Source organism: Papio anubis, chromosome 13 (genome assembly GCF_008728515.1).
Source record: "Papio anubis isolate 15944 chromosome 13, Panubis1.0, whole genome shotgun sequence".
In the NCBI taxonomy this organism is placed as follows: domain Eukaryota; kingdom Metazoa; phylum Chordata; class Mammalia; order Primates; family Cercopithecidae; genus Papio; species Papio anubis.
The window spans coordinates 90,096,975-90,114,367 of NC_044988.1; the positions used below are offsets into that span (position 1 = coordinate 90,096,975).

The window sequence follows — 17,393 nt, forward strand, 5'->3', positions numbered from 1 at the left end:
AATGCAGCAACAGTTATCATCAAGAGCCCTAAAAAGTTCACAACCTTTGAACTAGTAATTCCACTTCATAATGGGTGACAGCCAGGTGGATGGGCAGATGAGTGGACAGACACACCAGGGTACAGACGGAGAGAAGAATGGATGAGAGACCAGATGTACAGAGGCCGTCATGGGAGCAAGACAGCAGAGCCCATGAAGTAACTGCAGGAATACAGGGCATGAACCCCACCAAACACAGCCACCACCCACAGTCCCCCACACTGGACCTGACCTCTGAGCTCTCTGGGGCCACACTTCCTAGTCCCTCTTCTCAGGGTCCTACTGAGGACAACTGCACCATCTGACTCCCCTACCCCTTCCATGGACACTCCCAGGGAGCAGCTTGTGCCTTCCAGCTCTGTGGTCAGGTTACCTTTGCTCCCAGCTCTTGACTTGTGGAGCTGGGAGCCTCTCGGGTTTGAATGTCCATTTCGGCAAGGAGCCTCTGTCCCTGGCCGATCTGTTTGAGCAGGGCCTCATAGTCCTCAATCAGGCCCAGGACGTGGCGGCCATTCTTGCTGGCCCACAGGCGGTGGCCAGCGACCAGGCGGGACACACACGGAGTGCTAGTTGCCGAGCTGCCACTGTCACAGGAGAGGGAGTCCATGTCATTCTCAGAGAGTGGAAGAGTCTCTGAAACTGTAAAATGAGAGGTAGGATGTAAAATCTGTTTCAGGTAACACTGCGTTCAAGGCGCTTATGATGTTGAAGCTAGCTAGGAGGGCTAGGAGAGGCCCTCGTGCCCAAAGGCCACCCAACACAAGCCCAGTGGGGAAAAGATGCATGGCTCCTGGACCTTTATATATTACCCCACACTGGCTTACGAGTCATCTTGTAGGATAGGCTCAAGTCAACTCAACGAACACTTATCAACCACCCACTCAGCAGAAGACCCCAGATTCACAAGGATAACTCAAGCTGGTGCCTGCATTCCAGTAGCCCACAGTCTGATCAGAACATAGATACTGCGGAAGGTGCAACAGCAGAGTGATGAAGGGCCAGAGCCAGGAAAAACAATTATCTGTGCAGGGAGGGAGAGAACAGGGAAGGCTTCTGAGAAGGAGCAGCATTTGAGCTGGACTGAGCAAGAAGCAAGAATTACACTAATGATGAGTCATTCTGACCAGGGACAGCAGCAAAGCCATGTCACAGAAAAATGTGCATTCATGATGAGTCTTGAGGAAATGGGACTTTTACTGGCAAAGAGTGGGACAAAGGGGGTCTAAAAGTCACGGTGAGAGGAAAGTGTGGGCCTGTCTGCAGGATGGTGACCCCTGTGTGGCTATGCCAGGGTAAGGGATAAGGCTGGACGGGCCCACTGGAGCTGGATCCCTGGGCGGCCTTGAAAGCCTCACAAAGGTGGCCACAATTTTAATTTAAGGCAACAGGGACCCAATGATGTTCTAAGCTTGGTAACACCTAGGAGTAGATTAACTGGCTTGAAGGAGGATATCACCAGCTGGAGATGCTGAGAACTTGAAATCCCAAATCCTTGCCAAATACCCTCCTGAGGTGGGACCAGGGACCCCCTTTTCTGCAATTTAAAAAGTCTTACTGTCACATCCAATGCTGCCACCGTTACCCAGACTTCAGCTTTGTACCTGATTTTGGTGTCACTGCCTGGGAGGAATCAAACAGATCAAATGAATTATCACTTTCCACGGGATCTTTGTCACCATCTACAAAATGCAAAACACGAGAACTGTTAGTTTCACTGCTGTCAGCATTCAAGAGAGAACTGAATGAGAATACAGTCAAGCCCCTCACATTCACTAATTCATACACACACAAGCATTCCTTCAAATCTTCACTAGGCCTCTGTCCTGCCAGGCCCACCTGTGTGGGACACCAGGGAGACAGAGTGACCAGGCCCAATCCATTCCCTAGAAAAACTCTTAGCAGAAAAGTAAACAAGCAATTTTATTTTAGTGTGATTGAAAACACAGGCTGTTGAGGCTCAGGTGAGGGCACTACCCCCCAACTTGGTTTCCCAAAGGCTAACACCTGTTTTAAAACCTTATGTGGTTTTTACTTGTTGTTTTTTTTTTTTTTGATGGAGTCTTGCTCTGTCACCCAGGCTGGAATGCAGTGGCACAATCTCGGCTCACTATAAGCTCCGCCTCCCAGGTTCATGCCATTCTCCTGCCTCAGTCTCCCGAGTAGCTGGGACTACAGGCGCCCGCGACCACGCCCGGCTATTTTTTGTATTTTTAGTAGAGACGGGGTTTCACCATTTTAAGACTGACTGTGACTGACCTGTGGTAAGAAGGAGGGAAAGAAATGCCAGGCAGCACATTGGGCAGGTGAGAGGCAGACAGTGGGACAAAGAGTAGAATCATCGCTCAGGGAGAAATAAGCGGTTCATAGACCCAAGGCCCAGAGGGCAGGGAAGGACAAAGTAGGATGCAAGGCCAGAACCAAGAGGACTGAGGGGCCCACTCAAGGGCTTTGGGCAAGGCAATGTCAAGCTGAGGTCTGTATTTTGTACTGGAGGAGTTTTTTTTCTGTCTGGAGGCTGCCACACTAATCTAAGCCAGAGATGAGAGTAACCCACAATAGGATCTGGGGGGTGATGTATCTGCAACACTGTAAGGAGGCAAAATCAATAGATGATGTACAGATGACATGTGCAACACGTAATAATTTGGAAAGCACTTTCACATATGAAAAGCTATTGGACTCAATAGCTCAGTGGGCAGAACACATTGTAATTCAGATTTCATGGAAGGGGAAACCAAGTGGCAGAGATAGAAAGTGATCTGTCCAGCATAACCCAGCATGCCAGTGGCAGAGAGCAAGCAAGCCCAGGGCTTAGGATCCCCCCATCCAAGCTCCAGCACCACTGGGCAGTGGGCTGCTGCACTCCAGCACCACCCAAGGGTCTGCTACAGTTCCTAAGGCCAAGGAGCCAGGAGGTCAGCTCCATAGAGCTGGCCCTGAGAGGAATCACTCTCAGCGAAAGACATCAGCCTTTAGAACATAATTTTAAAAACAGATGCACTTAAATACAGACCTGAGAAGTCTTTTGCAAAGGAAGAAATGCTGCTGCCTACAATTCTGATCTTGACTCAAGGAAATTAGAAAACTTTTCTGCTGAGGCAGCACTGTGAATTCTGAATACTCTCCTGGATGCCTCTTGCCACGCATGCTGAGGGCTGCTTTCGGCAAATTTCAAAGGCAAAGGCTGTTTGATGGCCTCCTCGCTTCAGCTACCCAACTCTCCTTCCTGGGCACCCCAAGCACAGAACTCTTCTCCTTGCTTCAATCTCCCCTAGCCCACCCCCACAAGCTCCTCAAAGCCTTAAAAAGGGCCACGTGCAGACCCATGTTAAAAATATTAATGCCCGATGCTGATGAGGTCACGCAAAAACCACTACCTTTGTACACTTCTGATGGACAGACCATTTAGAAGGTAGAAATATGGCACCTTTCTAAACTTCTGAGATTCCCCTGGTCGGGTTTTCTCCTAAGAATATTGTTTAACAGCAAAAAGTATATTAACATTGATGTCTATTATGGCTCTAAATCAGAGACCACTTTAATAATCAATGGGGTCATGGACTGGTGACTAAGAATAGCCTGCAAACAATCATTAGGAAGCCCATGTGAAAACAGAGGGAACATGTATGATGCAATATTGGACAAAAACAAAGAAAGGACACAGAATGACACAAAAACCAATTTGAAAAATATAAATTCATGCCGATATTTAATAAATGAAAAAGAAATATGCAAATTTTAAAAAATGATCAATGTGTAGAATCATCAACTTTTTTTCTCTGTTCACTTTTTTCATATTATTACATCATCTTTTTGGTTAAATTTTAAGATCCTTGTCAATGAGAAATCAATGAACTAATCACTACAAGTTCTAAGGCAGACTGACTAGGTACTCCTTAAGAGATTTATTTTTATTTTTTTAACTAGAGGTATCCAAGTAAAAGTAAGTGCAAACTTTAGTACAATACTTGCTTTTAAAGCATGCTGGCATTCCTCATCCCACTGGATACACACATTTACCCCACGGGTGTCAGGACGATAATCCCAGGATACCCAAGGCTCCAGAGGGTCCAGCGGGTTTAGGAACAGCCCTAGAGTCAAAGCTGGAAATGGTTTCTAGTTCCAGCTCTGCTGCCTGATTGCTATGCCACTTTGGGCAAGCCCCATCCACTCTCTGGACCTTTGTTTTTCATCTCTAGAGCAAAGAGGACAGGCTGCCTGACTGATTGGAGTCTAACCATTTACTGGTTTACTCCACACCCTGTGGTGGGCAGGTGGCAGAGGTGTCTGCTCCTCTTTCTGGTACCCCCCCCCCCACAGCCTCTCTCCAGGGCTAGGCAATTAACCTGCAAGCAAATGCAAAACAGATCCACTTTTTAAACCTATCAGGATGATTTTCAGATCCTGAAAGACACTGAAAGCCGGATTAAGATGTTTAGGTTCCCTTCTAAAGGCAGTAAGAGAAACTAAAAGAAATTTCAGCATGGAAGTGATGCAGGCAGGACTAAATGGATAGGAGGGAGCAAGGCCAGAGGCATTGAGGGTGTCTGGAAGTCCAAATTCCACTTCCCTGAGAATCAAGATGCCTCAGATGGAGATTACGCCACTTTGCCAAAGGTGACGTCTAATTAATTAGCAGTCAGGTCCCCTGGCTCCCAGGGTACAGCGTGTCAGCTATCAACGGAAAGACACCTGTGTGGGGCAAAGGCATCATTCAGAAGTTCACACGTCACACACAGATGCTCAGAGCTGCATTCTCAGCAAGTGGGGAGAGGCAGGGGCAGTACCGTGTTTGTCAGGCTGAAGGGGCACCTCAGGGATGGACAGGGCTTGGATGGCCAGAGTGAGGGCTCCTTCCTGTGCCTTCTCTGCCCCCCTTGCCAGCTGTTCCTCGAGGCTGCTCTGCAGAGTGCTGCTGGTTTCAATGCTCCTTTCCAGTTGCAACCGCAGAGCCTGGATCTCCATCAGGAGGCTGTGCAGGTCCCTGAAAGGATCCTGCCCCTTCCAGCCTTCTCCCGACGCCTCTGCAGACATGTGCAAAGAGAAGCCCTGACATCTTCTACAACCAAAGGGTCAGCCATTGAAGGAACTCAATCGCGTTTTACAGCCGCCACCACCATCGCCCTCCCTCTTCCTAAGAACTAGGTACAGTTTAAAATAACAACTTGACTTTAGAAACAAAAATATTGGCAGACTTAATTGCTGCTATTCCACAGGCTAAATAAGAGCTGGAAATTAATTTTCGCTTCTGGCCATAAAAGCCTAGCAAATTGCATACCAAACCCCGAAATTATGTCTAGTAGTAATAAAATCTATTTGGGCTAGAATTATAGAATGAAAGGGGATGATTTTAAGAGCCACAGTGTATTAAAAAGACACAACAGCAAGAATAAGAAAAGCAAGTTGAGAAGAAAATAAAAGCTGTGAGATGACCCCTTTCTAGATCAACTTTCAATAGAGAGAAACCATCTGGAAAATTAGTTAAAAAAAAAAAAAAAAAAAAAAAAAAAACACCTCACCACACCTCAAAATTGATTCTGAAACATTAGACCTTATAGTTGAAGCACTCTGCGCTGGTATCTCTCTTGGGATACAGAGAGCACTGAGGCCAACAACCATCCCCAGAGCAATGCCCAGCACATGAGAGGTGTCCATAAATGTTTGCTGAATTAATGGGCAAAAAGTAACACACACTAGCAGGACGATAATAAAAGTCATTTCCCGGGTGCCTACTATGTGTCAGGTATCATGCTAGGATGCTTTTAATAAATGGTCTCATTCAATTTTCAACACAATTCTCCACACAACAGGTGCTGAGAGACATGTTTTACAGAGGCATGTATGGGCTCAAAGGGTGAAGTGGCCTGCTGAGGGTCAAATAGCTGGGAACAAGGGAGTGGGAACCCGGACCGTGGCTGGCCTGGGTGCTGAGCCTCAGTCCTTCTATGTTTCCTGCTGTTCCTTCAAAAGAAGAGTGGGTCAAAGCGCTAGCTTCAACACCCATCCATTCTACCCACGAGGCCAGAGAGGAGAGGGCTGAGCTCTACCCTCCTGTGCCTACAGCCGGTGGTCGGGTGGGCTTACAGCCCAAAGCACAGTAGCCTCAAGGTGAGAAGGGCCTCGGACCAGAGCCCCCCCGGTACCTCTCAGTCTCCTGTGCTCTTCATCCAGCTTCTCATACGCCTTCAGCTCCACTCGGAGGGACTGCAATAGCTTGTCATTCTGTGAGAGCAGCTGCTGCCTCAACTTCACCTCCTCCTGCACCCTAAGAAGGCCCCACAGGCATGAGAAGCACAGGTTAATTCTACCATAGGGTAACTTATTCGAACCCCACAGAGCAGGCCAATTCTACCCTCAGTCACAAGAGTGTGGACCGAGAAGTGACAAGCCTGGTTAAGAATTCCAGTCACAGCTGCAATTTCCAAGCGCTCCCCGTGTCCAGCCCCGCACATACGTGATCTCATGTAATCTTCACAGATGCCCTAAACGGTCGGTGCTCTCTAACCCTCAGTTCAGAGATATGAGGAAACGAAACTCAAAAGGGCTGTTTCCTACCCAGGCATGCACAGCTCGGGAGGGGAGCCAGACTTAGACCCAGGACTACTTGGCGGCAAAGACGAAGATCTTGCTACCTCACTGCACCACCCTTGGTGATGACGGTAACTGAAAGAGTGGGGCATTCACGCGTGCCGACAGGAACAACTGAAATGTGGAACCAGACAGACTCAAAGAGGGAAATGGCAAAAGGACCACTGGTGGGATCCTTTTAAAATCGACGGCAGAGCCATGTCACTCCTCTGCTCAGAATCTCCCAGTGGCTTCCCATGCCACTCAGAGTAAACCCAAAGTCCTCACACTGACTCTGCAGCCCGATGTGATTTGGCATCCTGCCAGTCCCCCCTCCGGACACACTGCCCTGCTCTGCCAGGCACAGGCCTAAGCCACTCTGCCTCAGGGCCTGCGCCTGTTCTGCCTGAAATGATCTTTCCCAGGCAGCTGCAGCACTCACCTCCTCACTGCATTCAGCTCTCTGAGCAAATGGCATCTTTTCACAAAGGCCTTTCCTGATTCACCCTCGACAGAAAACAGCAACCCACTGCCAAGCCCTCTCCTCCTTACAGGATCTTTCTCCATATATTGCAGCCCCACCAGACGTATGATGTGTTTGTGTCTACTGCCTGCCGCCGTGCACTAAGGCAGAGGCCTGCATGCTGATTCCACGACTGCAGCCCAGTGCCTGGATGCGTGGTACGGCCAGCAGGTCACCGGGGAAGCACAGCCACTACCTGCTCAGCTCCTGGCCACTGCGGCAGACCTCCTGGATCAGCTGCTGGTTGTGTCTCTCCTTCTCCCTGCCTTCCTTCTGCAGCCTTTCATTTTCTTCCTTCACACTGGCATACTCCCGCTGAAGGTGCTCCAGGCTCGCGGTCTTCCTGGAGAGGGACTCTTGTAATTTGTCATTCTCCTTCTGTTTATCTGCAAACACAAAAAGGCACCACTGAGAAGGGCCACCATTTGTTTTTTCCAACCTTATTATATAAATATAGCACTTCAAGAATACAAAAAAGAATGAGATTCGATCTGGCATTTATGATTTTGGCATTCCAATTATCTTACACACTTTGGGCAGATAAATTTGTCAACATCAAGACTGCAGATTAAACGTCACTGGGATAAAATGGGCCTGTTTAATTTTCTATTAAAGAACAGGCCATGCAAACCTAGTTACTTTGCCTTCACAGAGCAAAGAGCGGGTGGAAAGTATAGAGGAAAATGCAGGACCCAGAACTCTGGGAATGAGTGCTGGCCTGGCCGCAGGCCTTCTACCAGCCTAACACCAGAAGGCCGGCAGGGCTGTGCAGATGGCACCTTGAGGCCCATTCACTCCTCAGGCTGAGGACAGCACCTCTTCTGAGGAATAAAATACACCCAGAGGCACAAGAGACACCGTGGTCAAAAGCAGGGGGCTGGAGGCAGAGAGGCCACATTCAAGAGCAGCTTCTCCATTTACTGACTTCATAACCTTGAGTGAGGCTCTTCACTTCTCTATGCCTGTTTCCTTACATGTGTTATTATGTGGATTCACTGAGCTCCCATCTATAAAGGGTTTACCACAGGGAGTCAGGAGCACTCTGGGGGCTGGAAGCTCCATAAAGATGAGTTGCCAGCAGTGCTGGTGGTGGTAACAGCTGACCTGCACCAGCACTACCTGTGCGATGTGACATTAGGGCCTTCACATGCATCGCCCTATTTAATCTCCAGGGCCGACTTCCGAGGCAGGCACTATTATTCTCCATTTTCCAGATAAGAAACTTCCCTAAGGTCACATGGCCAGTAGGTGGCAGAGCCAGAATTCAGACTCAGGTTTTCTGACTCCATTCTTAACCACAACAAGATAATTTCTAAGCAAGTATTCACCTCCTCCCTCGATGGCCAGACACATCATGCTGCCTACCCTTCCTGAACGGCCTAGACTCCTCATCGCTAACCTCTGGGCCTCTGTCTGCTCTCTTCCTTCGATTTAAAATGCCCTGGCTCCTCTCAATCTTCAGCACCTTCGCTAAGCCCTCCTCATCCTCTGTTCTTGAAGGCAAGCTTTTCCCCAGTCAGGATGCCTTCTCCAGGGTCCTGCAGTTCCCAGAGCCTGACTTTATCATGGCTGAGGTTCACGCTGGCCTGCCAAGATTGTCTGGCTGCCTCTCCCATCAGACTATGAGCTCCCTGAGGGAAGGGATGAAATCTCATCCATTTCTGTATCAGAGTCTACATAGCCCTGAAGTAGAACAGGAGATAGGAAATGTTTGCTGAGTGAATGAATGACTGACAGAGGCCCCAATTTCATCTCTTAAGCCAAAAGGAGCATCAATATCCTTTTAGGAAAAGTGGGATAAGCTGGCCCAAGTTCTAGCTCTACCACCTTCTAGCTCTGTGACCACAGGCTGGGCAATTCCCTAGGCCTCAGTTTCTCACCTGTCAAATAGGGCTAATGATACCTCATCCCAGAATTGTTTTTGGTAGTGAAAGATAATGTAAGTGAAAGCTCTTTGGGAGCCAAGCTCAAATAGAAGGAATTAAGAGAAGGGATCTTTATAAGAAGTACGGAATAAACTTTGCTGATAGTAGGAAGTCACTAGTTGAGATTTTGGCAGTATTATATTTCCAGCCCTTCTTTCTTCCACTGTGAACTAGGATGAGAGACACATGGCTAAAGGGGGGATAAGTGACAAGCAAATAAAATAACATTTACTGAGTCCCTACTGGAGACACTGTGCTGAGAGTTTTACACCGTTCAATTGTCACAACAGCCCTATGAGGTATTCCTGAACCTCTCTGATTCCAGTATTCTCAGCTATAAAATAGAAACACCTCACAGGGCTGCTGTGACAATTAAATGGTGTAAAGCCATCCCAGAGCCACGGGATTCATACTTAGGTTGGTCAGACTTCAATGTCTGCATTCTTTCCATGACACAGAAGGCTTTGGCGTTCCAGGCTTCCAGTGACTCCTTTAATTCTTACCTCTGGATGCTTTAATGAGCATTGCATTGAGGGCCTGGTTCTGCTTCCTCAAGAAATGAATTTCTGATGTTAGAGAACTATGAAGTTCTGAACCAGAAGCAAAAATGTTTGTAGAACCTATAAAAACACACACAAAGACTGATTTATAAACAGTCTCCAGATCAGTATAGATGGAACTTTCTAGAAAACAGTTTTAAACAAAGAGTTAGCACAACATACAATGAAAATCCCTCCTGTTAACTATGTAAGGAATTACCAGAGGCCAAAGAGAACTGAGAGTAAGCCTGACAGAGAGGGCAGGAGGGGCTCCCCCACATCTTACCTAAGGTAGAACAAAGCAGAAGACCTGGGCCAGGAGTAGGGTGAGTGAGTGAGAGTCTTCACCTTCACAGATGTCTTTCCTGAGGTCAAAATTCATATCCAGCTGCCTGCCGGGCCTCACCACTGAGGCAGCTCTGTCACTCAGTCCACAGAGCCAAAGCCGAACTCCTCATCCTTCCAAACCTGCTCTCTCTCACCTGTTTCCTGCCTCAGGAGATGGTATCGCCACATCCCTAACCTAAGCTAGAAAGCTGGAAGCCATCCTAACCCCTCTCTCTTCCACTGCCCAATCAAGCAATCACGATGCTGCTGCTTCCTCCAAAATGCTTCTGACACAGGCCTACTCTTTTCAGTCCTAAAGTTCAGGCCTCATCACTTTGCTCTCTAACCTCGCCGCCCTGCTATTCTGCCAATGGGGTTATTATCCTAAACAAAGTCCATGTAAGTTACTCTCTACTCAAAAACATCTGATGGCCCACCATGGCAAAAGACAATCGCACAACGAAACACAAGGGCCAATTTCCCAGTCTAGATACCCCTATTTCATAGATAACATTCACATTCACGGCCACCCTCAGGAGCGTGCCTACTGTGTGCAAGGTGCCTTCTCTATGTGGCAAGCAGATGCTTCCCTCCCTGTCCTCCACACTCACTGAGTCCACTTACTATACCAGAGAGCCAAAATGCCAGATTCCTGCTTTCCTAGCCACCCTGCAGTGAGGACATGGTCACGTGCCACCTCTGGCCAATGGGGCCTGACAGGAAGTCTGCTGGGGGCTTCTGGGAAAGATTTTCCACCAGGATGAAAAGAGGACAGGAGGAAGTCCCACCTTCTTCTTTCCCATGCTTTGGACACTGTCTGAACGACTGGGATGCTTGTAACTACTGCAGTCGTCACAGATACTAACCCAAACTGCTGTCACTGAGCCATAAACCTACCTTGGAACTACCTGCCTCTGGGTTTCTTGTTACGTGAAAAAACACAAATCCCTGTTGTTACCATCAGTTACTACTCCCATTTTGTTGTCTGCAGCTGCAAGCATCCTGGCACACAACTGAGTACCTATCCTATTCAAACTCCTTGGAGGGAAGGTACAGCATCAGTTCTCCAAGGAGCTGACAGCCCTTCCACTCTACAGCACTACCTTTTTCTTATGTTAATGATTCACTTACCACAATGTTATCTAATTGTTTTACTTACTGTGTCTCTCCCCACCATCTTCCTCCACTCTCCCCTGTGAACTCTGGTATCTTTTCAGAGACACCTGGGTTTGAACCATGGTTCTGGCTTCTTAATAGCTGCATGACCTCAGGCAAATCGCAACACTTCCCTAAGTCTCCATTAACTCAATAAAAATGACTGATGTTATTGTTATTGCTATTACCATTTGTATTACTAAAATAATGAATGATAGACTGGAGCCAAAAATAGCACCAAAAAGTACTGTGAACAAGCAGGAAAAATTCTACAGAAGTCTACCACCACCAAAGCTAAGGTGGTAGCTTTGGAGGCAGTATTTCTTTGCAAAGAAATAATTAGGCCAAAGAACAGTTCCTGACCGGCCTAAACCTGAGCTAGCGGGGCCCACTTCTGATGCTAGGAGGTCAGTCTTTCCTCTGAGGGTCATCACTACAGGCCTGTACAAGTGGGGACAAGCTGGAAGCTCTAACACATGACAGGCTGGTTTTTAACAATATTCCACCTCAATATCGTAAGAAGCCACACCTTTCTCAGGCCTGCTCCCCAGGGTGAACATTTCACAGCAGGGGGAGGCGGAGCCACTTTTATTCCTTTGTCTTTTCAGACGCTGTGACAACATGGTGAGAACAGCACGTCTTTCCACCAATGTAAATACTTTATGAATGCTTTTGTAAACCTTCCCGTCAGAGTGAATTACTCTCCAGAGCAATTGCCTGCTCCACTGTAGCTGGTGGCCATTTGAGCCCCCAAATAATTCTATAATTCGATTTGCCAGGGAAAATGTAAAACAGAATGAATCTAATTCAGGCATTACCAAGAGTGAATGTGAAGGGCCCAGGCGTGTATTTCTTTCCTGTGTTTGATACAACTAATAACTCAGATCAATCAATTTCCCTGAGGCTGAGGGGGGTGGATGCAGGAAGTGGGTGCAGTGAGCAAGAGGGAGGGAGGAGGGCCGGAGAGGGCGAGATGAGCCATTCGGTTTCCTCTGAAAGCTGCAGCATGCATGGTACTTTGGAAAGATGTCCCTCCCGGCTGGTAGCTACGATGGCTAGAGAGGAATGAGGCCTGGACAAGGGCCCGAGGACTCAGGCGTGCTGCTGCCATGGAGCACTATCTTTCCAGAACTCAATTCTACGACCTCTAAAAATGGGAATGACATTAGGGTCCCTACCCATTGCAGAGCTTTGCAATGTTATACAGAATAAAATAGTAAAATAAAATTGATAGTGATGATAAAGGCAACTGTTTACTGAGTGAGGCACTGAGCAGGGCCCTACTCATAACATTGCCCCATTTAATCTTACAATGACCCTGTTTTATGAAACAATTAAGACTGGGAGAGATGAGTGAATTGCTCAAAGTCACAAAGCTAATAAATGGGACAGCAGGGTCCATACTCTGGCCAGTTCGACCAGACAAACTTGGGCTTTTCTGAGTGCGCCAAGCTGCTTTCAAGATGCAACAGCTTTACGGAATGAGAAACTCTCTCTAGAGCAGTAAGGAACGATGTCCAAGATTTACTGCTCCATGACAAATGGACAGAATCACGGATATAGAGTATGTTACCTCTGGGGTGAAGAGAAGAATAAGAATACATGCTGCTATTTGCATTTTAAAAAACACTGTTAAGGATACAGAAGAAAAACAAGGAAAAAAGTGGAGAAGAGGGAAGGGAAAACAGGGTTACTGGATAAAGAATGGAGGTTTTTAATTTTGAAGCACATGAATGTCTTACCTATGTGGCGGGGGGGGGGGAATATTTTTAAGTTTTTCATGGATGATCATTCTATTCAGAGCTAACTGTTTATGCAGGAATATGTATGATCTTTAGACTGGCATGTGAAATTTACCAGATTGCTAAAATGCAATAATCTGTTATAGATGAAAAGACAATATATTGTTTTGTTTTATCTTGAAATTCCTATCTATTTCTCTCCAGCTTCCAAAGTCAAATGAGGTGCCAGTCACAATTCAGGATACCAGAGGCTGGCAGACTTCTCTAAGATAGAGAAATGAACATTTATCAAGCACCTGCTTTGTACACAGATGCTTACTCAGGCAAATGCGTCACAGTGAAGCACTCATAGACATGTACAGCCCTTTGGGAAGGTCTTTCCTTACCTTGATCAAATTCAGATCCTTGCCGTTCCAACTGTTTCCGTAGCTTATCATTTGTTTTAATAGATTCTTCTAAACGCTTTCTCAAAGTTCGAATTTCCTGTATGTGTTCCATTAGTAAGTCTACAGGAAGGAAGCCATTTTTAATTTAAAGTCTGAAACCCCAACAAATTGAATAATTTATGGATTATGCAGGGATCCTGAAATTCCAAACAGTATTGGATGTATTAAGATAGTGAGCAACTGGCAATTCTTTCCTAGGCATGGGGAGGGTGAGCTATTTCCCACAGACACACTTCTATAATGATTCTCTGCAGTCCTCCATGGGAAGATATTTTACATCACATAGAAAAAATTATATTCCATACAATTTTAATGCTAACTCTAATGTAGCCTTTTATTCTTCTAAATATCAAATATTAATTTAAAATCTTCCTTATGGTGAAACTAACAGATCACTTTCAAGTCTGCTTGAATTGCCCGAGAGTTGATTAAACTACCTTCATAATGAATCCAGATATTTTTGAGACTAATTTTTTGAAAGGAATATGTTATCCGTTTATCATTTACTAATTTAAGACTCAAATAAAGCAAAACAATGCTAGTGAGAATGGTAATAAGAAAAGTGATCTCAAGAGAACATCTTATTAGCATGAGTATAAATGCGTATGTTCTTTTGGGGCTACTTCTATCATTAGCCTTAGAAAAGTTATTTTCCAATGTCTGTTACCAAATAATTCAACTTTTAGAGCTCCATTTAAAGAGACCACCAGAGATGCTGACAAGCATTTGCCAGAATGGAGGAAAAGGTTCATCTCAGCATTGGATGTAACCGTAAGAACTGAAATAACTCCAATTGTTAAATAAAAACCTGTAGAACATTCATGATGATGCAGTATTACATAGCTATTAAAATTGTTATGAAGACTATATATCATACAAATATATTAAACTACATCTTAGATCCAAAGTTGATTATTCAACATAATCACAACTTATAGAAAAAACAACAACAACATTCAGTTTCTCCCATATACTCACTCAACAATCAACACAGAAGACTTCTGTGACCAAATGTGAGGGGTTTTTCCCCACAGACTAAGCAAACAGTTCTGCAGCAGACACCAGCCGGGTGTCTTCTAATTCGGTTGGACCTGAAGATAGTGTCAGATCCACAGGTTGAGGGCTCAGTCCCAAGACTGCCCCCCTCCCACAACTTCTGATGCCAATCGCAAGCCCCCAACTGTTTCACCCGTGCCTCTGACCAACCGACTAAAAATTCGGTTCCCTCACCCACCTCCTGGAGTTGGATTACTTTGCTAGACTGGCTCAAAAACTCAGGGAAACATTTGCTTATGTTTACTGGTTCACTATGAAGGATACTGCCAGGAAGACCAAATATATACTTCACAATATCACAGAACTCTACTTAAAAATTTCTACAGACAAGGAAAGACACGAATATGTGAAAGAAGGAAATATATCTAAATATTAATAGCAGTTGCCTTTAGGCGGCAGATTTTAGATTTTTCAAAAATTCTATATTACATTTTAACATAATACTTAACAATACATAACATTTTAAATTTTCCAAAATAAGCATGTATTTGTTCAGCCTCTGCCACATCTCACTTTAACAAAGAAAGAAGGAGGCACAATTCCAATCCAGGGGTAGGTTTCTAGAGTCAGTGTTTAAAGCATCATCACATTAAGTATCCAAAGGCAAAACTAATGTCTTTAATTTATCAATTAGGGTATACTCAGTATATCTTAGTAATGTTTGTTGTAAAACATTACACTAATGTTATGATCCAGTTTTAATTCCTCCAAAATGACTTTCATTTAAAAGTAGCACAATGTTACAGATCTTTTCCTAATTAAATAGTAATTTTACCATGAATCTGAATGTTTATGAGATGACTTAATTCCCAGACTTTCAGCTATCTCCTGCTAATGCCAGAAGTGTGGCAAGTAATTTGGTGGAATGTCCTAACTCTCGCTGCAGCACAGCACGGAAGAACTCTGTCTGCAAAAAGCTACTGGCATCCACAGCACTGCACTTCCACACTCTTTAAACTCCTGGCACTCACGGCACTGTACCTCCACGCTCCTTAAACTCCTGGCGCCCATGGCACTGCACCTCCGTGCTCCTTAAACTCCTGGCACCCACGGCACTGTGCCTCCGCGCTCCGTAAACTGCTGGCGCCCACGGCACTGCACCTCCCTGCTCCTTAAACTCCTGGCGCCCACGACACTGCACCTCCAGGCTCCTTAAACTCCTGGCGCCCAAGGCACTGCACCTCCACGCTCCTTAAACTCCTGGCGCCCACAGCACTGCACCTCCGTGCTCCTTAAACTCTTGGCGCCCACGGCACTTCACCTCCAGGCTCCTTAAACTTCTGGCGCCCACGGCACTGCACCTCCACGCTCTTTAAACTCCTGGCGCCCACGGCACTGCACCTCTGCCCTCCTTAAACTGTTGGCACCCAGGGCACTGACCTCCACGCTCCTTAAACTCCTGGCGCCCACGGCAGTGCACCTCCAGGCTCCTTAAACTGTTGGCGCCCAGCGCACTGCACCTCCGCGCTCCTTAAACTGCTGGCGCCCACGGCACTGCACCTCCCCGCTCCTTAAACTCCTGGCGCCCATGGCACTGCACCTCACCGCTCCTTAAACTCCTGGCGTACACGGCACTGCACCTCCGTGCTCCTTAAACTTCTGGCGCCCACGACCCTGCACCTCTGCGCTCCTTAAACTTCTGGCGCCCACGGCACTGCACCTCTGCCCTCCTTGAACTTCTGGCACCTAGGGCACTGTACCTCCCTGCTCCTTAAACTTCTGGCGCCCACGGCCCTGTACTTTCCGGCTCCTTAAACTTCTGGCGCCCACTGCACTGCACCTCTGTACTCCTTAAACTTCAGGCGCCCACAGCACTGCACCTCTGCCCTCCTTAAACTTCTGGCGCCCACTGCACTGCACCTCTGCCCTCCTTAAACTTCAGGCGCCCACGGCACTGCACCTCTGCCCTCCTTAAACTTCTGGCGCCCACGGCACTGCACCTCCGTGCTCCTTAAACTTCTGGCGCCCACGGCACTGCACCTCTGCCCTCCTTAAACTTCTGGCGCCCAGGGCACTGCACCTCCATCCTCCTTAAAATTCTGGCGCCCAGGGCACTGCACCTCTGCCCTCCTTAAACTTCTGGCGCCCACGGCACTGCACCTCCATCCTCCTTAAAATTCTGGCGCCCAGGGCACTGCACCTCTGCCCTCCTTAAACTTCTGGCGCCCACGGCACTGTACTTCCCCGCTCCTTAAACTTCTGGTACCCACTTCACTGCACCTCCGCGCTCCTTAAACTTCTGGCACCCATGGCACTGTACCTCCCCGCTCCTGCCTTGATGTCCTGCAAATCTTCTTCCAGCATCTAGTCAGGTCGGAGTCACTCAGGAACTTTTCTGTTTGACTGCAACCTTCCTTGCTGGTTTATCCAAGTCACACACTCATGACTGTGAGAAGGGGACATAAATGCTTAGCAGCCATTGAAACATGCCATCTTCCACTGAGTCTATGGCCAGGAGGCAGAATCATTACTTGGGCTTAAGGAAACATTCCCAGTTGAACTGGACACCACTTATTAATTATGCAGCCAAACTGAAGAGAAGGAAACACTATACTAGCCTTTACAAAATGGGAGAAAAATCTCTTTCTTAGAATAATGCCCTTTTGACAAATGCTAATTCTTTAAAAACGTAAATCCAATAAGCAACCACAAAAAAAAAGTGTGCATCTCTCACCTAGCAGGTCCAATTTATAGAATCTGTATTAAGAAAAGCCCCCAAATAAGGGAACAGCTTCATGTTCACAGATATCCCCTGCAGCCTTGTTTACAATTGTGAAATCTGGAAATGGCTTAAATGTTCAGCGACAGGGGAACAGAAGGCAAACTGCAATTCAGCCACTCAATGGACTATTCTAAAGCCACTAAAAATGATGTTATGTAACAACATGTCAGAAAGCTTATGATAGAATGGTAAGTGAGAAAAATACGAAATTATCTCTCTACACAAATCATAAATATGACAAAAGACAAAAGAAAAACTAGATGCAGAGAGCAAAAGGCTGAAGACACACCAAAAAAGATGATGGTGGGCTTACTGGGATGGCTCCAGGGAGCACTGTCCCACTTCAGGTAAC

The 17,393-nt window shown here is 46.6% G+C and overlaps 1 protein-coding gene across 5 annotated transcripts in view; it reads right to left on the minus strand.

Moving 5' to 3' along the window:
• CDK5RAP2 (CDK5 regulatory subunit associated protein 2) overlaps positions 1-17,393 on the minus strand; it is a 185,303-nt gene that overhangs the window by 13,662 nt on the left and 154,248 nt on the right. For 3 of the 5 annotated variants that reach the window (XM_031654461.1, XM_021927212.2, XM_031654464.1), the window contains 8 exons: positions 13,204-13,323; positions 9,558-9,674; positions 7,326-7,515; positions 6,183-6,304; positions 4,827-5,063; positions 1,641-1,718; positions 944-1,060; positions 413-678 (listed from right to left, as the gene is read on the minus strand). In XM_031654461.1, coding sequence (XP_031510321.1) covers positions 413-678; positions 944-1,060; positions 1,641-1,718; positions 4,827-5,063; positions 6,183-6,304; positions 7,326-7,515; positions 9,558-9,674; positions 13,204-13,323 — 1,247 coding nt within the window. The remainder of the gene's footprint in view (positions 1-412; positions 679-943; positions 1,061-1,640; positions 1,719-4,826; positions 5,064-6,182; positions 6,305-7,325; positions 7,516-9,557; positions 9,675-13,203; positions 13,324-17,393) is intronic. The other 2 variants (XM_031654462.1, XM_031654463.1) reach the window with 1 other exon arrangement.